General features: G+C 46.8%; 1 protein-coding gene across 8 annotated transcripts in view; it reads left to right on the top strand.

Annotated features, from left to right (window-relative positions):
- PDE1C (phosphodiesterase 1C) overlaps nucleotides 1-21,980 on the top strand; it is a 547,523-nt gene that overhangs the window by 69,535 nt on the left and 456,008 nt on the right. For 2 of the 8 annotated variants that reach the window (XM_067746678.1, XM_067746676.1), the window contains exon 1: nucleotides 8,313-8,433. The exons of 5 other annotated variants lie outside the window; for them this stretch is intronic. In XM_067746678.1, the coding sequence (XP_067602779.1) occupies nucleotides 8,349-8,433 (85 nt within the window). In that variant the 5' untranslated portion in view covers nucleotides 8,313-8,348. Of the gene's footprint in view, nucleotides 1-8,312; nucleotides 8,434-21,980 lie in introns of those variants that run through there. One more of the 8 variants, XM_067746674.1, reaches the window with a different exon arrangement.

Here is a 21,980-nt window from a genome sequence, read left to right as displayed (position 1 = left end):
ACCTTCATCTGTCCACCAGATTTTGCTCTGCTGCCATTTCAGCAGGCCAGGAATACAGTTCGTCTTCTGTTTCCACGGTTCTGCATCTGTGGATTCAGCTAACAGCATATCAAAAATATTTGAAAAAAAATTCCAGAAAGTTCCTGAAAAGCAGAACTTGAATTTGCCACGCTCTCCCCTGGACCACTCCCAGTTCCCCCCAAGATTCTGTAGGGCCTTATGAGCCAAGGTAAGGAGGTGGGGTTTTTTTTGTTGTTTGTTTTAACTTTTTTTTTTTTTTTTGCGGTACGCGGGCCTCTCACTGTTGTGGCCTCTCCCGTTGCTGAGCACAGGCTCCGGACGCACAGGCTCAGTGGCCACGGCTCACGGGCCCAGCCGCCCCGTGGCAAGTGGGATCTTCCCGGACTGGGGCACGAACCCGTGCCCCCTGCATCGGCTGGCGGACTCTCAACCACTGCCACCAGGGAAGCCCTTAACTAACTTTTAAGTGTTTATTCTGTTAGTTTATTCTAAGAGGTTTTACTTTGTTCTGAGAGTTTTTCTAGAGTGATGGGGAGTCTCTGAAGTGTTTCAGGCAGAGAAAGGACAGGACTAAATTTTTGTTTAAAAAGGTCGTCTTGGCTGCTGGTTAGACAAAGCCTTGGAGCAAGAATGTCAGCAGCTTGCAGGGTTAGGAGGCTGTCGTGACAGTTCACGTGAGAGACAGTGTAGCATGGACTGGGGAGGGGGAGCATGGAGAGGGGTGGGTGGATGCCAGACATTTAGGTGGTAGTTCTGTCAGGACTTAGTGGCTGTTTAGGTGAGGAGACAGAGGGGACAGTCATGACTCATAGGTTCTGATCCGATGGTAGAGTGCATGGGAGGACCATTTACAGAGATGGGGTAATTGGAGGTTAAGAGCGAGGCTTTGATGATATTCTGGAGGTATTATGGCGAGGAACCCCAAAATGCCTGAGGACTACAAGAACAGTATGGGAGCAACACTCAGCCCATGTCCACTCACCAAGCTCTGTGTTTGTCCTTGCCTGGGCTGCTTCCCCCAGGGGAAGGGGACCCTTTTCTAACTCTCACAGAGGTGCCGGGTGGCTCTTCCTAGCAGAGATCCTTGTTCTAGTGAGTTTGGACCGAAGAATGCCTTGGAACCCTAATCAGCCAGAGAAGAAATTCGAAGGAGGGTGATAAAGGTGGGCCTGGCCTGGGAAGGGGAGTAGAAGCATTATCCCCCTTCTCCAACACCCCAAGGGAACTCTGGAGGTGGATTAGGAAAATGAAGAGTTCAGATTTGGATGAGTCGAGGTTAGGTGCCTATAAGACCTTCTGAAGAAAAAGGAGATACCCTGTTGCTTGGGGAAGAGATCTGAGCTGGAAATAGATACTTGAGAGTCATTACCAGAGCTATCAAAGTGAAGAGGATTGCTCAGCGGAGAGGGAATAGAGTGAGAAGAGGTTCCTGGATAAGAGCTTCTCTGGTTAACAACAGTAAAGGAAGTGGCTAAGAAAGCTAGAGGGAAAACCAGGAGCAGGTTGTGCCCTGGATGCCCGGGGAACAAAAGAAATCCTAAATGATGCAGCTGCGGTCCACAGAGTTAAACGCTGCCAAGAGGCCGAGAAGATGAAGGCCACAACATGTCCACTAAATGCAGTGATGCCTAGGTGACAGAAGTGTCGTGGAACAGGGAGGGGGACGGAGGCTGGTGGGTGGGAGAGGACCTGAGCATTTCCTTAGGGTGCTTTCTGAGCCAGGCCCTGTCCATGCTCCAGACTCCAGCTCTCAGGAAGCCCGTGGGTGTCTGCAGCTCAGTTGAGTGATGGAGGCTTAGAACCTCTGGCTCCATTGCTCATGGGGTGATTGATACTCTGGGGCCTTGGGCCCAGGGTGAGTGAGCTCTGAGCCTGTTCCTCTTGCCTCTGAGTATGCATTATCTCAAGCACTCTATGCAGGAAACAAGCACAAAAGGGACCTAGTGTCCTAGTGATGATGATGATGTTAAAAAATAACATATATTGATGGGAATTCCCTGGCGGTCCAGTGGCTAGGACTCCACGCTTTCACTGCCAAGGGCACGGGTTCAATCCCTGGTAGGGGAACTAAGATCCTGCAAGCCGCGCGGTGTGGCCAAATTAAAAAAAAACACAATACACCATATATTGAAAGTTTACTATGGGTCAGGTTCAGGGAACATCTTTAACTTATCTCGGTATAACTCACATATTCCCTATAAGGTAGTTATTACATCTCCGTTTTACAGAAGAAAAAATCGAGACTCAGAGAGGCTAAGCAACTTGCCCAAGGTCACACAGCTAGCAAACAGAGAAGCTTTTTGTTTTATTTATTAGTTTTTTTTAAAACATCTTTATTGGAGTATAATTGCTTTACAATGGTGTGTTAGTTTCTGCTGTATCACAAAGTGAATCAGCTATACCTATACATATATCCCCATATCCCCTCCCTCTTGCGTCTCCCTCCCACCCTCCCTAACCCGCCCCTCTAGGTGGTCACAAAGCACCAAGCTGATCTCCCTGTATTTATTAGTTTTAAATGTTGTTAACCTGTTTATTATGAGCTGGCTCCAAAGCTCATCACAGAGGAAAATAGAGGGTGAATGGAGAGAGGGAATGACTGAGAATGACTCTTCTGCCCCAGTCACGTCACTGGCTGGCTGTGCAGCATTGCATGTTACATCTGTGTTCACTCCTTAATTGATCAAATGTCTTAGCGAGGGCCTACTCTGTGCCAGGCACTGCTGGGGCTGAGATGGAAGACCCATCCCTGCTACCAGCAGCTTATATCCTTGTGGGGTGACCAGCGTGCAAACAAGCAGTGTGAGTGCAGTGTGATGGTTCTAGTATGGAGATGTGGAATGGGGTCCAGGGGAGGCTTAAAGTGGAGTGGCCACCTCCCTCCAGAAAAGGCAGGCAGGAAATGCTTTCTGGAGGACCTGGGACATCAGCGGAGACTTGAAGGAAGAGGAGGAGGTCTCTAGGCAAACCAGGTGGGCTGAGGGGGGAAGAATAGTCCAGGCTTGATATTCAGGATTATGAAAAAGAAATTCAAGGCCATCATTTTGGTCTCTCCACCTCCACTGCAGAGTGTCTCCAGTTCTAAAAATCTCCTAACTGCAAAGGCTACCAGAAAATTCTCCCTAAATTCTTAGAGCAAAAAAGAATTAATTTACTCTAATTTGCTCCTGACGTTTTGGGGGAAGCATCGCTCAGCTAATATTTTTTGAGACATGGAAGGATTTTTTGAGACACTGAAGGCAGGTATAGAAAAATAGTCATTTTTCTCGGATGCACTAATGATATGTAAACTTAGAAAAAAAGTTGAAAAATAGACAGTGGCCATTCCTATCACAAAGAAAAGTTGCCTCATTGTGCAAATAGAATTCTGTAATTTCCATCAGGGCTTTCGAGTCATCTTTCTGGGAACTTTCTCTGACCCTCAAGTGTGTAGGCACTTTGCTTTTTACTCTCTCTGTTTATTTAGATAGTCGCTGCCATCCCTGGGCCTAGAGAAACAAAGAATACGCTCTAGGGAAGCAATAAGGTAGAAGCAAAATGAAACAGAGAAGGGTGTTAGTGGCAGCTGAAGGGAGTCGCTTCCATAGATACAGATTTTCTGAGACTGCTCTCTTGTTTGGACCCCTGGTTCCAGAGACTGTCCTGGGACTTTCTCTTCTTGTAAAGTCCTCAAAGGCAGGGACTGTTTCTTGGTTAGCACAATGCCTAACACATAGTTGGCACTCAGTAATGTTGATTTAATTCCACCCTTTCTTTCTCTGTTTATTTTTTCCTTCTCTCCCTGAAAGGGAGCGTGTTTGATGGATTAGTTAGGACTCATGTTTGCAAGCAGCAGAAACTCCCTTATGCTGGGTCACTCACAAAAAGGAAATGTAGTATAAGGTACTAGGGCATCTCATAGAATTTGAGAGGAGCTGATTTTTAGATGCAGGCTGGAACTGGGACTGGAATTTCCTGGAAATTCCTCTTCACCTCTCACAATTCCTACTCGCAGCAAAGATACTCATTAGCCTTATCTGGACTGTACCAGTTACAGCCAGAAGAATAGGGCTGCAATTCAGAAACTTCATTGCCTGTAGCCGTTTCTGTGATGATGTGAACGCAAGGGGGCCCTCTCCAAAAACTGGAGTAGTTGTCAGAGAGCTGAGGATGTCCATGAGGGGTATAAACAATGCTCTTATTGGGGCAACTTGGGTTTACAATTCTTGGGCCTTTGGCTGTTGGGAGAATTCCAAATGGTAGATGGCTTCCTATCTGAGAACAGTTGAAATGCATTAGTGAAGTGCTGAGTAGCTGTCTTCTCTTTGGTATGACAAATAAAAAGTTATTTTCTTAGAAAACAGACTTTTTGATAACACATGCTACACATATATATATGCTCATCTTTATCTAGAGGTTTAAAACCAATCAACAATAAGTACTTTCCACTGACGCTCTTTCTCTTACATAGAAACAGTTATCAGCCCCTTCATAAGGAGTATCAAAGGACATGATATTAGAACCTGAGTCAGAGGAGTATCCTGCCAGATTAAAGTTTTTCCTTTATAGTTGTTATAGTTTGAAGGACATTATTTGATCCATGAGCTATGAACTAATTTAGGTACTGAATTCAGTTCCTATTCTGATTTCTTGGGATGAAACCAGGGTCATGCATTATCTTGGGAGAAATTAATTCTAACCTAATTAATCTTGGCTAATAACTGGATCAAACTATTATTATGTATATTGTTTCTTTCCTTCCTTCTTTCATTCATCAAGCATTTGTTGCTGTGCCTTCCTTGTTAGAATCCATTCCAGTAATTAAAAGCAGATCAATGATTTTCCAAACTTATTTTAAAGTAAATATAATAAAACTAGAAGTTAGCTAAGCCTGGGCAGGTGTAAGATATTTACTATAATCTAGGAGTCAGCAAACATTTTCTGTAAAGGGACAGACAGCCTTTTTTGGCTTTGTAGGCCATGCAGCCTTGGGCACAACTACTCAACTCTGCCTGTTGGTTTCAAAGCAGCCATACACAATATGTAAATAAATGAGCGTAGTTATGTTCCAATAAAACTTTATTTGTGGACACTGAAATTTGAATTTCATGCAGTTTTAATGTGTCACATGTTTTTCTTTTGAATTTTTTTTTTCGATCACTTCATCACTTCTTAGCTTGAAGACTACAAAAACAGGTGACAGGCTGGATCTGACCTGCAGGTCTGTTTGCTGACCCCTGCTCTAACAATAAGAGCATAGGATTCACCCATCTGCGTGGATATCTTGGTTTAGTTTCCTTACTTCACAGGCATTCTTAAAGGAGCATTTCTGAAAGAACAAGCAAAAGTAATGCTTCTGTTGATCTTAGTCTTGAATTCATTCTTTCTCGGCTTATGTAATGTCAGCACTCGACTTCACTTGGTTTCGTGTAAGAGCCCAACACCGAGAAGGCTGCTTTCAGACTTTGCACTTGAAGCAGTGCATTCAGTGGTTCTGTAGGTGTGCAATCTCTAAAACCAGGGAGAGAGAGAACGGTTCTGGGGAGAAGCAATTTAAAAACAGTTCTAATTGTTCAGGCAAGTTATTTTTACCAGTCTTTAGGGGACAGATAAATGATCACATTGTTATTATTTTTATAGATTATATTTCAAAAAGCTTTTCTGCTAAGAGTGATTAAATACCAAGTTTTAATTTCACTCACTCAGGGAAAATTTTCCATCACATTAGGATTTTTTTTCTTGATAACTTAACCATAGGAGACTATAACTCAGGGCTTTCAGGATCCTCATTCCAGAACTTACAGTGCCAGAAAAGAAGGCATGTGATTCTGCTGAAGGTTTGGGAAAGTGGGAGAAATACAGGGAAATGAGAACGATAAGAAACTTTTGGGGGTACTATATTTAAAATACATTCTATATAATACATATAAACATTTTATGTATAAAATTTTCTTATAAAATTAATGATAACAGGGACTTCCCTGGTGGCTCAGTGGTTAAGAATCCACCTGCCAATGCAGGGGACACGGGTTCGAGCCCGAGTCCGGGAAGATCCCACATGCTGCGGAGCAACTAAGCCCATGTGCCACAACTACAGCCTGCGCTCCAGAGCCCACAGCTCACAACTACTGAGCCCGTGAGCCACAACTACTGAAGCCCGCATGCCTAGAGCCTGTGCTCTGCAACAAGAGAAGCCACCACAATGAGAAGCCCGCGCACCGCAATGAAGAGTAGCCCCCACTCCCTGCAACTAGAGAAAGCCAGTACACAGCAACGAAGACCCAATGCAGCCAAAAAAAAAAAAAAAAAAAAAAATTAATGATAACAGTAATGAAAATATATTATTGCTGTGAAGAATTTTCTGCACTGTCTACATAATGAAACTTGGGAGTCACCTGGTGATTGCAATAACTGAAGGCCCACTGCATGCCTAGGTTTCACCCATTTCCTCTTCTTAATTCACATTGTAAGATGAAGAAAGCAGACTCAGGGAGGTCTAGCTTCTTGCTCAAGGTCATATAGCTGGTAAGTGGTGGAGCCACATTTCAGACCCAGGTCTCTTTGTTTCTAGAGCCTTTTTCATGCTTTTGTGTTGTAACGAGTTCCAGTCTCAAGGAGCGCCTCAGGGTTTGAAGCACTCTCTTACTTCCAAGCTGGGACATGCCATTCTGTGTGACACGGGGTCTGTGACATCCATTGCCTTTTGGATCAATTAATCTTGCCACTGACCTGAGAAAACTATTAATGTGGTTCTAGGTCTTACCAGAGAGAATTTATAATTGACGTTCCAACTACATCTGACATTAAAAAAATACCCATTTCTCTAAAAATATATGGTAAATTGAAGAAGATTCAATTCCTGAGATATTCACTAACCTGGTTGCCAGTGGGCTTGAGGGTTTTATGGGCCCCCTGAAATTGCATGTGGAATACTGCACATGTGTGTATATGTGCCTTTTTTTTTTTGGAGAAGACTTATAATTTTAGTTAGATTCTGAAGACGTGTGGACCCACTGTTCTCTCAGAAACAACGAGGGATAGACCTGATTGACTCTGTTAGTATTGACAAGTGTTTGGTAATTGTGTCAAATTCCATCATGACAAATGAGGTTAAATTAACTGTAGTCCCTTAATAACCTGAGTGTAGCACTGTCATTCCATGTGCTACACTGTGTGGACTCCACCAAGGGACTCAGCTCTGGTCTCATTACATGAGCTCCCCAGCCCCTGACACAGAACACTGCAGCTGTAAATCCTTAGCAATTGCTTGCTGGTTGGAGGGAATGATTTCCTCTGTACAAACCTTGCCTAACTCAAGTCATTTCAGGTACTGGAAACACCAATGATTGATTTGATGTCATAAAGTGAAACTCCTCTGTCCAAACGCTGCCACTTTTTACCTGTAGGACCTTAGTCAAGGCCCTGTGGACCTCAGTTTCCTCTTCTGTAACAAGAGGGGTTAGCTGTAGGATTGGTTAAATTTCTGCCACCTCCACAAATTCCAGGAATCTTTGCTTGGCAACACATTCCAGGAGTCTCTATTTGTCAAAACCAAATTGGAAAGAGCTTGGACAATTCGTTTGGAATCGACTAGTACTTGCACATCTTAGAGCCTCTGTGTGTAAGCGCTTAGCCACAAATATGGGTTACTTTGATAATTACCTTCTGGCCAGGGACTGCCGAGAAGTAATCTTACCGGGGTTCCAGGCCAGTTAGGGAGACAGCTGCTGGGAGGAAGTGGGCGTGGCGATTTTCCCGACTTCCTTGTTTGGAGCAAACTTTGGCAGTATCTGACCGGCTTAGATGTTTGCTTTTCCATCTGTTGATGTGCTTTTTGGGAGCTCTCTTGTCCGCCAGAGAAAACATCTAGAAGAAGCCCGACGCCAATCTTTGCCATTCCCTAGAGTCCCCAAACCCCACCAGCCTCCAGAGAGGGGAAGGCGAAGCTGAGAGAAAACAGGCGTGCCTGAAGCGTGCCGGCTTCAGCGGCTCCCAGGGAGTAGGGTGGCAAAGACAGGGATTTCGGCACCCACCCACCCACCGGCCTGCATCCACGCGCACCGGTCCGCGTCGCCTGCCTTTCTTAGCACTCCTCTCGTGGTGTCTGGAACCTGGCACTGGAGATGGAGCAGTTGCGACGCTCGCTGGCTGCGCCGTGTGCCTAGTGCGTTCGTTAGTCGACCTCGCGGTCGCGGCGCCTGCAGCCGGCGCGCTCCGCTCGCAGCGAGCGACGGACCAGCGGGGACAGCGCGCGGCGCGCCGGAGGAGGGGACGCGGCCGAGCGCGGGGCGCCGGCGCGGGGCTGCGCGCTCCGCCGCGGGGGACCCCGGGACGCCGCCGGCCGAGCCATGACGGACGCCAGCAACAGGAAAGAGGGCTTCAAAAAATGCCGGAGTGCCACTTTCAGCATCGATGGCTACAGCTTCACCATCGGTGAGAACTTTCCGCCCTCTGTTGTTCTACTCCCGGCTGGGGCAAACCTCCTCTCAGGTGGCGCCGAGGGTCCTCGGGGTCGGGCTGGGCCGCGAGGAGAGGCGAGGCGAGGCGAGGCGAGGCGAGGCGCTCGCCAGGCGGGAGACCCGGGGAGGGGCAACGGGGCCGGGAAGTCGCGTGTGTGGCCCGGCCGCCTCACCGGGGCTGTCCCCGCGGTGCCCCTCCCGCCGCTCTAACCCGGCATCCCGCTGAAGCTGGTTTTTAGGGTCACAGCTTTTGGAACTGCTCGATTTCCTCTCAGCGATTTTAGTAACACAAGCCGGGACAGGAGGGATAGAGACAGAGATAGAGGCAGAGAGATGGAAATACTGGGAGAGAGAAAGAGTGACAGAAAGACGTGGGCATGACAAGCACTAAGACAGAGACACAGAGACACATAGAGAGACAGAATGACAGAGACATCTAGACAGAGACATTAGTAGAAACACGTAGACAGCATGTCAGAAATACAAAGTCGTAGATGCCAAGACAGAGAATGACTGATAGAATGTCAAAGACGTGGAGACAGTTATAGAAACAGAGAGGCAGAGGCTTTGAGAGACAGACACATAGAGATAGAGAGATTCAGAGAAAGAGATTGAAGGATAGGTTCTACCAAGATTGAAGCAAGAAGAGAAAGGGACACAAGGAGAGAGAGAGAAAGACAGGAAGGAGGGAGGGGGGAGGGAGAGAGTGAAGATAAAGCAGAAAAAGAGGCACATTTAGAGAGAGAGAGAAGGCAGGGAGGGAAGGATGTATCATGCTACTGAAACATTTGAGAAAAACCTGTCTGCTGTCCTCTGGACTCCTAGTGGCTCCTTTCCCAAACCCTTTACCAAGAGGGGTACCAGAGGGGGCTGGGGGTGTCTTCATGGCTGTTAGAGGGAGTGGGACCACAGGGCTGACCCTCTGGAAGCTGAATTTGAAGAGATCAGTTCTTGGTGCTTTTACTGCCCGTTCTATGCTGCACACCAGCTGGTCCAGGGATTGCCTCCTCATCTTCCCAGGAGATGGGCTAAGCCAGGGCAACTTCCTCTCTGGAATGTCAGAGTTTGGAGAATGGCAGGGCAGAGCCAGGTGTCAAGGAGCTGCTTCAGCATTTCTACTTCTGTGTGTGCTCAGGTCACTACGGCTTTAAATCTGAACTTCACCCCAGAGTCTTTGAAAGTGAGGGGTGTATTAATGTGCTTTTTAGAAGTGTAGCAGGAATTTGCCAGGGGCAAGAAGAGGCTGATGGACAGGAGCTCATCTCTGGACCACTTTTGCTCCTTCTAATGAAGTGGCCCAAGATTTGGGGGGCATGGGCTGAACAAATATTACCAGAATTAAGTCTAAACTCCTTTGCCTGCTTCCCAAGCCTCTCCATTCTGGCTTGAACTTGCTTTTCCTGCCTCAGCTGTCACTTCAAACCTGTTTCTTCCACACACTCATGATTGTTTGCCCACATCCCACCCCTCAGAGCCTCTGCTCAGGCTGTGCCCTCAGCCAGGAATGCCATTTCCCCCAACTCTGCACTGAGAAATCTTGTCTATCCTGGCTCTCACTTGCCACCTCCTCTGCTCTCCTTCCCCATCAGAAAGAATTTCTCCCTCTGCACTCATCTCAGCCTCTTAGTCCTCTGTGAGAGCTCACACTCGGCCTTGAATCACTTATTTCAGCAACTATTCGTCGTCCTCTTGCATTACAGATTCCTTAAGGATGAGACTGTATGTAATTTATCTTTCATAATGGTGATGGTGGGTGCTTGGGAGTTTTTGTAGGAATGAATTAAAGGTTGCCAAGGTCAAAAATGATTCATTAAAAGGCCTTTGCCGTTTTAATATTAGTTTTTTTGAATCTGATAAGGAAGCACCCAAAAATGATTTTGACGTTTTACCTGGCAGTTTCCTGTGAAATCTTTTTCTTTTTTTTTTTTACAATGGTGTGTTAGTTTCTGCTCCACAACAAAGTGAATCAGCCATACATATACACACGTTCCCATATCTCCTCCCTCCTGCGTCTCCCTCCCTCCCACCCTCCCTATCCCACCCCTCCAGGCGGTCACAAAGCACTGAGTTCCCTGTGAAATCTTATCTTCCAAAAAGTGTGGCTTCTAAAACCCAGGTTTACAGTGTAGCCCTCCCCGCCCCTCTTTTTGCTCCCATCCTCACTAGAGGAAATGGTCTGGCACGTTGGTGTGGTCTGCTAGTCAGAAGGGACCTCAAAAGTGAGCAGGTCACTTCCTGGTGAGAGAGCTGCCAGCTTGTTTCAGACCTTTGGGCATTTATTCATTCACTCCTTTCCATCTGCCCTCCTCCTTTCCTCCCTTCTTCAAAAAATGCTTATTGAATTTTACTGTATTAAAAGATACAATATAATACAATGCCTACCATATGGCAAACATTCAATAAATGGTAATTGTTGTAATTATTCAAGTCCCTAAGCTAATATCATGGGGAGTTTATGATGATGAATCAGACTTAGAACCTAGTGTTCAAGGAATTTGTACTCTTGGGGTGATGCGATGTGTTCATACATAACATTTTACAAAGTAGAAGCTACTAAATGCCATAAGAGACATTTTAGAAGTTTTAGGCCAATATAGACATTTTAGCAAACACAGATATTCAAAAAGAAAGAAAGAAAATCACTTGTAATTTTATCACCCGATGCTAAACATTATTAATATTTCTTGTATAGACTTCCAGTACTTTTTATTGTATATACACAGTTTTTTTAACAAATGCAGTCATAATGTTTGGTAATGTTATTAAATATCATAATAGCTTTGTTTCAAGCTATATACAAAGTTTTTATTTAAAAAATGTTCTATTGTTGGCTATTTAGGTTGCTTTTAATTTTTTACCATAATAGACAATGAAAACAGGCTCAATCTTTGAGTACATCCATTAATACTTCTGAGAATAAATTTCTAGAAGTACGATTGCTTGGTCCAAGACTATGTATATTTTTAGGGATTTTAAAACATATTGCTCAACTGCCCTCTGGAAATACCAGCTTACACTCCCATCAGCAACATATCAGGTGCTCACACTCTCATGAGACTGGACTATAATTTTTCAAAAGCTGTTGGTTTGAGAGGTGGAAGGTAGTATCTTACTTCCACATGTTATTTCACTTCTTTTGTGAAATTGCCATTTTATGTTCTTTTCCTGTATGTTTTTCGTCTGGGGGAATTTCATCATTTATTTTTAATTTGCAAGTACAGTTGACCCTTGAACAACTGGGTTTGAATCGCGCAGGTCCACTTATACGAGAATTTTTTTCTATAGTAAATATTACAGTACTATACGATCCGCAGTTGGCTGAATCTGCGGATGTGGAATTGGGGATATGGAGGAATCACATATAGGAAAGGCTGACGGTTAGTTATAATGCAGATTTTCAACTAACCGTAACCCCTGAGTTGTTCAAGAGTCAAACTATACTCTTAATGTACAAAATACATGTTAGTTATACATATAATCAATATATTAATTATACATAATATATAATTATAATCACTATATATTAAGTATACAATATACTAATCACATAATAATTATATAATTAATATGTATAGTAATACGCATTATATACAAACATGTACGCGTGTGTGTATGATTTGCAAGTGCTGTCATATACGTTATGTGACATTTTTTTCTGAGCAGGGGACTTCATATTACTGCAACGTCAGTGTGTGGCAGGTAGGACTTGATTTCAGGACATACAGATATCTTGTAGCCTGTGCCCATGGTTGCCAGCTTGTCCCATGGTTTCAGCAGGGTGGAATAGGTGGACAGTCCCCCTCTTACCACGTGAGAGAAGAATCCTGAAGAGATCCTGGTGCCCAGATCACTCCCTTTTCTCAAGTGTCTGACATTCTGTCATCAAGAATCACCTTCTCTTCCAGTCTGTTAATTATGTAAAATTTCCAGGTCAAAGAACTTTACTAAAGGAATTTATGTTATGGTCCTGGCGAGTCAAGAGATTCTTACCAGGAGAGGCTTTTGAGGACAATGGGGGTCTTGAGGGTTCTTCAGAAGGGGAGGTGTGACCCACCCCTGTGGCAAGGTCAAGAATCACGTTTCCTTGGAGGGCTCCTGACAGAACTTCTCTCTGTTAAATGGATGTCTCTGGGATAAGAGGAGGCATCTGGCTCAGAGACTTGTGGTTCAGATTGGCAGGGAGAAGGCTTCAGCTGTGGTTCTCTGCCAGGAATGATACTCCCCAAGGGGTGTTTGGACACATATGGTACACTATTAGTAGTTGAGTTCTAGGGGGCTGGGGACAGGCTCTACAGACAGTGAGCAGAGATCAGAGGGGTTCAGTGTTCTGTAGTGTGAGGGCAGTCCTGCACAGTGAGGAATTGCCCTAAACGCCAGTGACACCCCCAGGGAGAAACCCTGTGAGGGTTCCCTCTGACATGAGAGCCTGGGGCTCCTGAGCTGGCCTATGCCCTGGCTGCAGGGACTCTGGGACACTGACGGTCAAGGCTGCACGAAGAACAGGCCCTGCCATTTGCCATGCATAGCTATGGGGTGTGGGCCAGGCACTGAACTAGGTGCTCTACTCTGCTCATTTGACCACCTTTCACAACGACTCTGAAAGGTACGTGTCATGACCCCCATTTCAGGAGAAGAAGCTCCTGAGACTCCGAGAGAAAGTAATCTGCCGGAAGTCACAAGCTAGGAAGTGTCAGGGTTGGGTTCAGACGACATCTGCCCTGACTCCTCAGCCCAGGGTTTGTCCCAACCGTGCTCCCTCCCATGGTAGACTTTATTTGTGCCTGAGCCTTGGGACGAGCCCATCATCCTGATAAGGACAGGTCAGGGAGTTTGCCAAGGTCTGATGAGCGAGCACAGGCTGGGGCAAAACCAGAAAAAGATGGACCATTGTCACAGGGAGGGGAGGGCTGCTCCTGAGAGGAAGATCAGGTTGAAGAAATAGGCTTGTTAATCCACCTCCCACCAGGGCCGTCTGTTCAGCGCTCCCCTCATGTACCTGGGAAATGGTCTTGTGTCCTCTCTGTATGATGTTCTCAGGTCATGAAATCAGGTATGCGATCAAGAGGTCTGGGAAACGAGACCGTGAGCTTGAACACATGCTACATCCAGAAAGCACTACTGTCATCAGCCTCCGTGATTTGAGGGTCCCATCCCTAGGAAACCACTGAAGTTATGATTGTAGCCAACGATTGTAGCTGTTAACATTAATTGAAGCCCATATGTAGAAGTTCAAGTGTAGCTTGACTGTGAACTCCCATTTGAATATGAAATGAATGGTTGTTGCGGGAGTTGCAGTATCACTGGTTTCCAGAAGAACTTTCCTTGTCTTCGGGGGCTTGGTTATATGTTTGGGTTTGTATTCAGTGGATTTGCAGTTTCTTACTTTCTTCATAAGGCTGCCTGAAATACAAGCACACACTTTCCTCCCAAAGTGAAGTATGTCCGCAGAAAACAAAAGCACTTTTTTTTTTTTTTTCAGCCGCCTGAGGGGGCCTCCTTCGATCTCCCTTGGTGCTACTCACCACTCCTTTTATAGCTGAGAAAATTGGGCTCGGGGTATCCTCATTTCCCCTTCTCCCCTCGGTGATGAGTGACCTCCAGGGTGTCAGAAGGAAGTGGGTGAAGCCATGGGCTGGGAGGATGTGAAGTTGGTGGGACGTATGGAAAAGAAGCTGCCTCCTTCAGAAATGAACCTGGTGGTGTTGTGGAAAATTCTAGGCCTGTACTGAAGACGTGTTGCTAACAGAGGGATGTGTTTCCTGTAGCAGCTGCCACTGGCTCCCTTGAGTTTCTCTCTGCAGGGTTGTCCCAGAGGAGGAAAAACAAGGGGCCCCTAGAGAGCAATCAGAGGCCCAAGGGGCTAGGAGTGAGGGTTCCCTGTCCCACCCTGGGACTGCCGGGTGCTGGGAAGCCCCGCTAAGTGGGGAGGTCTGCTGGAGGATGCTCCTTTCACAGGGGTTCTGTGTGGGCAGGGCTCCGTGGGTGTCGGGGGTGATGGGGCTGCATGCACCGGGGGTGTGGCCCCTCTCCAGCCCAGGCATAGCGGCCCCTGGCCTCCCTTGGTGTGTATGGCTGGGGACTTTCTCAGCCCAGACCGGTCTCAGTGCTCTCTTGGCTGACTGTCACGTCTGCCTGCTAGTTTGTCTGGGTGGAGGCGAGACCTTTGGGCATTATATGGCTGGTTGCGGGTGATGGTGGGTCGCAAGGAACTGAATAAGAATCCAAGGCACACTGTCCTACCGCCACCTCCCAGTGCCCGTTGCCCTAATTCCCTCCTTCTCACATCCCTGGGAAGACTGGAGCAGAGTGAGGTGAGGTGGTGTGTGGACTGAGGGCTCACGCAGACTGGGACTGCAGTCTGTACTCTGGCTCTCAGCTGCCCCCCTCGATCCCCACTCCTGCATCTGAGCCTCAGTTCCTCACATGTCAGATGCGGAGTGTGATCCTTAGTTACGGGATGTGGTGAGGATCAAGTGAAGATTTGCATGAAAAATTTGTTGGTTAACCCTGAAATGCCATTAAAATGCTTCTTGTTATTAGGGGAGACTTAAATACTGGTTACAACTTGTGCACCCCTCTGCACAGCATTTGCACTTCAACAAAGGGAAGCTTGAGGAATGAGGCTCTCATGACGGGGTTCTGATTGTCAGCCAGCAATTGGAGTGCATAGTTTTAGGGATGTCTGTCAGCTGAGAGAGGGCATTTGTAGTGGGAAACCCTGGGCTTTGGAGTCACACAAAGACTTACTGTGCTGGTCAGGCAAGTCAGTTAGCTTCTCTGAGCCTTGGTTTCCTTCTTAGAATAAACGGGGCTAGTGACACCTTCCTCGTGCGTGAACGCGGCCTGGGGAGTGAAGTTCTATGCACAGTGCCTGCTGTCACACTGCGTGTTTGCTCAGCAACCCTTCCCTTCCCCTGAAATTATACTGACTAGAGCTGGCTCTGGCTGCGAGCAGGTGAGGGGGTCGGTGGTGTGATCCTGAGGGTTTGCGGGTGTGTTCTGGGGCAGGCTTAGACATGGGTCACTACTGGTCTGTGCTGGTGCGGGAGTGGCCACCAGGAAACCCTCTACTGTATCCTGGCCCCTGACGCCAGTTGGGAACAAGAGCAGAGTGGGCACTGGACACTCTCCTGCTCTCTCATGGACTGATGCACCTTCTTGGGCCACACGGTGTCCCTGGCATGTCTACGAAGCCTCATGGACCTAGCAGAGCAATGGGCACAGTCCACCTGGGGCCATGGGGACGTTGTGGGTAGTGGGGAGAACAGCATTGCAGGAAAGAGCTTCTGAACTTGACTTGGGGATTGGCTGTAGGACACAGAAAGAAAAGGGGACCGGGATGGTGAAATTGGACCTCACAGAGTCCAGAATATAACAAGCTCTGGAGTTAAGACACTTGGGGTTCAGATTCTGAACCTCATCTTTTGCCATGATCTTGGAGAGGTGGCATCAAATGGCTAAAGTTTAGTGTCTTAAGCTGTAAAATGGACATAATAAATATAATATCTACCTTGCTGGGTTGGGCAATTAAATGAGATAATGCAAGCCGAGCTCCTAGGCATTACCTTAGTCCATTCAGGCTACCATAACAGAATACCATAGATTGGGTGGCTTAACAGAAATGTATTTCTCACAGCTGTGGAGGCTGGGAAGATTTGGTGTCTGGTGAGGGCCTGCTTCTGGTTCATAGAGGGCTGTCTTCTCACTGTGGGCTGTCCTCACATGGCAGAAGGGGTGAAGGAGCTCTCTGGGGTCTCTCTTTTTTTTTTTTGTGGTATGCGGGCCTCTCACTGTCGTGGCCTCTCCCGTTGCGGAGCACAGGCTCCGGACGCGCAGGCTCAGCGGCCATGGCTCACGGGCCCAGCCGCTCCGCGGCATGTGGGATCTTCCCGGACCGGGGCATGAACCTGTGTCCCCTGCATTGGCAGGTGGACGCTCAACCACTGCGCCACGAGGGAAGCCCTGGGGTTTCTTTTATAAGGGCGCTAATCCCATTTATGAGGCTCCACCCTCATGACCTAATTACCTTCCAAAGGCCCCACCACCTAGTACCATCACAGTGGGGATTAGGTTACAACATATTAATTTTGAAGGGACACAAAATCAGTCTATAGCACTATTATTATTGGGGGTTAATAAACATTTGCTGAATATAGCACTGTAGAAGAGCCAGGGGAACCACAGGGGAAAAAAATTGCACAGTGTAGTGGAAAACATGTATCAGACTCAGAATTGAAAGTTAGGGTTAGTTTCTTCCTAACTTGCTCTGTAATCTTGGGCAAGTCGCTTAACATGGGCGACAATTTCTCCACCTGTAAGTGAGCTGGTTGGGTACAAAAATCTCTGTGGTTCCTGCCACTCCAGGAAGGGAAGGCAGTGAGCTTTGAGTCCTGAAGGCCACCGTAGCTGTCCCAGAGCCAGAAGGTGCAGGGGAATGGCTAAGTTTGACACTCACAGGATTTCTGGTGAAAGAAATTTGCAGAGTTCAGAACAACGCAGAGGCAAATTGAATGTAGGGCTAGCAAAGAGCTGAAATTATTCTTGAAGTAAGTAGACTAGATTTTGTGTACACAACTTTGTATGGTAATTCACTGTACTCCCAGTGAAGTTTGATAACCGCTGAGCTCTAACCAAAGACAAGTCAATGTGTAGCTGCCTGGGCCTTCCAGCTGTTTCACCTTTGTGGTATCAAATCCCAATGAGAAATGGGGGGCTGGGTGGAGATTTCCAAGTGTTTCTGCTTGCCTGCAGGGTTAGCTCCATTCTGATGTGTTATGAAGCCTTCATGGCTTCCGTTCGTGTTGCTAGATTTGTTTGTAATGAACAGTAAATGTGATAATAGATAATAGTCGTGGAAGCACCTAACCTGGATCCTGCTTAATAAATGTTTGCTGTATTTGAGAGGCAGTAGGTGTAGAGGTTAAGAGTGTGGATTCTGGAGCTTGACTACCTTGGTTTGAATTTTGGCTTCTCAGTTTATTAGCTGTGTGATCACTGTGACCTTGGACAGGTTACTTACCCATTCTGTATCTCAGTGTGCTCATCTGTTAAATAGAGATAATTATATTACCTGTCTCCTAGGGTGTTGGAGGAGTAAATGAGTTAATGTACATCAAGCACTCTGAACAGCACCTGGTACATAGTAAGTTCTCTATAAAATGTTATGATATTTTTCCATATTATTATTATAATATTCATACTGTATGTAATAATAATAATAATAAATTTCCATAACAATATTATTTACATGAAGATAGTAATAACCATCTCTGAGTCCTGCTTGATCAAACACCCATTTATGCTGTTCCTTGAAAAGCTGTAAGGATGACCTTGGTCTTCTGCCTTTCTGTTGTTCAAAACTGGCATTTCCTGCCAAAAGGCATTCACTTCTGTGTGTTCTTGGACGTTGGCGTCCCAGTGCTGTACAGTTGTTCTTGATGAATCCATGGTGGACCTACAAATGTTCCCATCTTCTTAACCAGTTAATCATCTTTTAGGACTTAGTGTGTCACTTGTGATGGCTTTGCAGAGTGAGTCCCTAACTGCCAGGCCCTTTTTAGGTGGTTAGCTCTCCTAGGTCAGGATGTTATGTGGAAAGGAAGGAGAGGCAGAAGACCCGGGCTCTAGATCCAGCCCTGGGGCTTCCTGTCTCTGTGACTGTGGGAAAGAGCATCAATCTTTCTGAGCCTTGGGTCCCTCATTTGTAAATGAGGATAACACTTCCTTCTTTGTTGTGTTGCTGGGGGAATTCAGTAGGATGGGCAACGATGGAACCCAGCATACTCTAGATGCCCAGTAATTGGTAGCTGTTGGTTGTGACTGTGGAGAGGCTCTGAAATCAGGGAGCGGGCAAGTCTCCCGGACCCACAGCTGCTTCCTTGGCTGGAGCTCCCCGGCCTGCCCCCTGGCTGCCTCTCATAGCCCCCGACCAGCCACTTACGTTGGGTGCTGGCGTGGCTGCAAGGCTGTCTTTGTTTTAGTGTAGGATTTCCCATCAGGCCAGGGATCTGGAGCCCAGATGAGCGTTTCCAGCTGGCTCTGGGTAATTGGTGCCAGCTACTCTGGGGAGAGCTGCCTGGCGCTGCCTGTGCTGTTTGGCAGGCAGGCTCTGGAGTGTGGCAGCAGCTTGGCCTGAGAACCAGGCCTTCCCCAAGGGGCCTGTGGGGGTCTTGGAAGCCGAGCTGCTGGAAGTTGGTTTTTACCTGTTGGAGGCCAGTATCTGCCGGACAAAGGTCCAAACCACTCAAGACTCCATCTATGAGTATTAGTCCACTAACACTGCTGCCGAGGTTTGTTTCTTGGAGAGGAAATCACGTTAATTGATTTGCTGATTCCTGCCTTTTCGCTTTGCCTCTCCAGACAGCTGTGCTTCCTCTCTTCTTGATAACGGCATAGAGTGGCTCAGGTGTGATTCCCTGGGCTTGGAGAAGAAAGTAGGAGAAGGATCAGCTATGCTGGACTTGCGTCACTACTAACTACCAGCATTTGTTTAACCTTTAAAAAGGGACCTCTAGGGACTTCCCTGACAGTCCAGAGGTTAAGACCCCGAGCTTCCACTGCAGGGGGCACGGGTTCGATCCCTGGTCGGGGAACTAGGGATTGACTGTTTGTTTGTTTTTTTTTGCACAAACCAGAAGTTGAATTGCTGAGCTCTGATGTTCACCATTGATGAGATATCTGACTACAGTCTTCACCTTTCTGAATCCTGTAAAGTAGGAATAATAATATCTATATTTGATTATGCCATTTATAAAGTGCTTGGCCTGGTAATGAGACCATCCCAGGTACTTATAAATCTTAATTCCTTTCCCTTCTCTATTCTCCTTCCTTAGCTCATGCCAAACCTGAAGGCATTTTGGCTGGGTTAGATGTTCACCTGTGATACAAAGTATGGGAACTCTCCAGCCCTTTGGAAACTTCATCTCTCTGAGAGGCCCCTGGAAAAAGCAGGCATGGATTTACTCCTGACTCCTGGGGATCGCAAATGAACACATGGGATTTAGGCAGCGAGTGGGAAAGTGGATGGATTTCTATTTTAAAGTCATTAGTTTACAATGTCCAAGAAAGACTTATTGTGTCTAGTGACTCATCTTTCTTTAACAGTTGGAAGTTTAGATTTTCAAAATTTGTCAAGTCAGTAAGTATTGAAGGGGAATCCAGCATCTCTTAAAGAGAGAACCGACAGCACTCTGAACCGGACCAGATCCCAGCCATGTGCTGGGCCCCAGAGAAACCCAACTTTCCAGCAAATGCCTTTTCTTCTTTTCTTATCTGGGTCATTCATGAGGCTAAGTGTTTAAAAGTTTAAAAGTTTAAAAGATGCAGAAATTTGGCCAGTTGTGTAAGACTATAAGCCTGGTCTTGGTGACTATTTCAAGGAGGCTGTTTTTTTTTTTTTCTTTTTTTTGAATAGTGGTCTTGCACAACTTTTTTCAGATTTATTCCTAGGTATTTGTTCTGTTCTTTTAAAAAAATTAATTAATTAATTATTTTTGGCTGTGTTGGGGTCTTCGTTTTTGTGCGCCGGCTTTCGTTCTGGCGAGCGGGGGCTACTCTTCATTGTGGTGCGTGGGCTTCTCACTGCGGTGGCTTCTCTTGTTGCGGAGCACGGGCTCTAGGCATGCAGGCTTCAGTAGTTGTGGCATGTGGGCTTCAGTAGTTGTGGCTCGCGGACTCTAGAGTGCAGGCTCAGTAGTTGTGGCGCATGGGCTTAGTTGCTCTGTGGCATGTGGGATCTTCCCAGACCCAGGCTCGAACCCATGTCCCCTGCATTGGCAGGTGGATTCTCAACCGCTGTGCCACCGGGGAAGTCCCCCAAGGAAGCTGTTTTCTGGAGGTGATTATGCAGTTGTTTTTTAAGCTGTTACCCCCATGTTGATGATGATAATAACAAGGTTTTACCATTTGTGAAGCACTTTCCCAAACAGCAACTCATTTGATTCTACCAATAACCCTGCAAGAGAACTACGTGCAGCTGCATTTCAAGGGGGCTTCAAAAGTCAAAGTGACTTATTTCAAGAGCAGTGACCTAAATCCAGTTTCTGCATTTTGGAAAGCTCATGCATCTGAAGCAGAAATCTGGGAGCCATCTTAATAGATTCCTTCTTCTGTGTCCCTACATCTAGTCAGTCATCAGGTCCTGTGGATTTTCTTCTCTAAGCTCTTTCCTCTTCATACTTTGCCCTCCACCTCCCCTGCCCTTAGTTTAGACCCCCTTTTCTCTCCCCGAGTCTACTGCAATATTTCCAAGTGGTCTCCCCACCTCCCCAACTTGCCTCCCCTCCAAACGCCTCTCAGCACCACAGCTAGAATGTTCTTCTGGAACACACAGCTGATCCTGCTGCCCTGCAGTTTAAAACTGTCCAGTAGGGCTTCCCTGGTGGCTCAGTGGTTGAGAGTCCGCCTGCCGATGCAGGGGACACGGGTTCGTGCCCCAGTCCGGGAAGATCCCACATGCCCCGGAGCGGCTGGGCCCGTGAGCCATGGCCACTGAGCCTGCACGTCTGGAGCCTGTGCTCCGCAACGGGAGAGGCCACAACAGTGAGAGGCCCGCGTACTGCAAAAAAACAAAACAAAACAAAACTGTCCAGTAGCTTCCTGTCGCATGCAGGATCAAGCCCACATTCCCAAGTAAGGCTTGCAGGCCTTCTGTGATCTGGTCTTTTTTCTAGGCTCATACTTTGCCGTGTCTCTGGATGGTAATCATTCACTTGGCCTTTCTTTATGGGGTGCCCACCACATGCCAGCTATTGTGTTAGGCAGTAGGGATACAATGTGAGTCAAACTGACCGGTCCAGTGGAGCCCACAGTAGTGTAACTGTGCTCTGATGGAATGGCTGGGGTGCTGTTGCAGTGCCCGGAAATGGCATGGAACCTAGTCCGGGGGGCATTGGGGTGGGCTCCCCTGATGAAGGGGGCGGGAGAAGGAGGTGGGGAAGCATCCAGATGGAGCGGGCAGCCCAGGCCCTGCGCCTGGAGGGTGGGTAGAGGAGGAATATGGGTTAAGAAGAGTCCGGAAAGGTGGGCAGAGGTTCTTGTGGACCAGCTGAAGGGTTTGGTCTTTTTCCCAAGAGCAGTGGGAGGCAACTAAGAGTTTTAAGCAGAAGTGACTTGATCAGATTTGTGTTCACAAATGCAGGGGCTGGCTGCACTGGGGCGAATCACTGTGTGAGTATTTGTTGACTGGTCCTGCTGTTGGGTCATCACGGGCAACTACCGTGCACATGGTGTTCCTCCTCTGTATCTGGGCCCTCCTATACCCTTCTGAGAATTCATTCTCTCTTCGGAACAAACCAGAAAAACTTTCAGGCTGCCAGAGAGGCAGGTGGTCCGTGGGGGCAAGAGGCTTTCTTCACTTTCCTAATCACTTAATTCATTTTTTAAACACAATGAAGATGGGATTATTAATTTCATTTGCCTATAAAAATGATCCGTATTCATTCTGGGAACTCAGGAAAGAAAAACTCATTATCCAGAGATGACCTCTGTTAATATTTAGGTGAATCTGCTTCCATATTTTTT

This window comes from Pseudorca crassidens, chromosome 8 (assembly GCF_039906515.1).
Source record: "Pseudorca crassidens isolate mPseCra1 chromosome 8, mPseCra1.hap1, whole genome shotgun sequence".
In the NCBI taxonomy this organism is placed as follows: Eukaryota; Metazoa; Chordata; class Mammalia; order Artiodactyla; family Delphinidae; genus Pseudorca; species Pseudorca crassidens.
The sequence above is the reverse complement of the archived record's forward strand: the minus strand, read 5'-3'. Positions and strand labels throughout refer to the sequence as shown.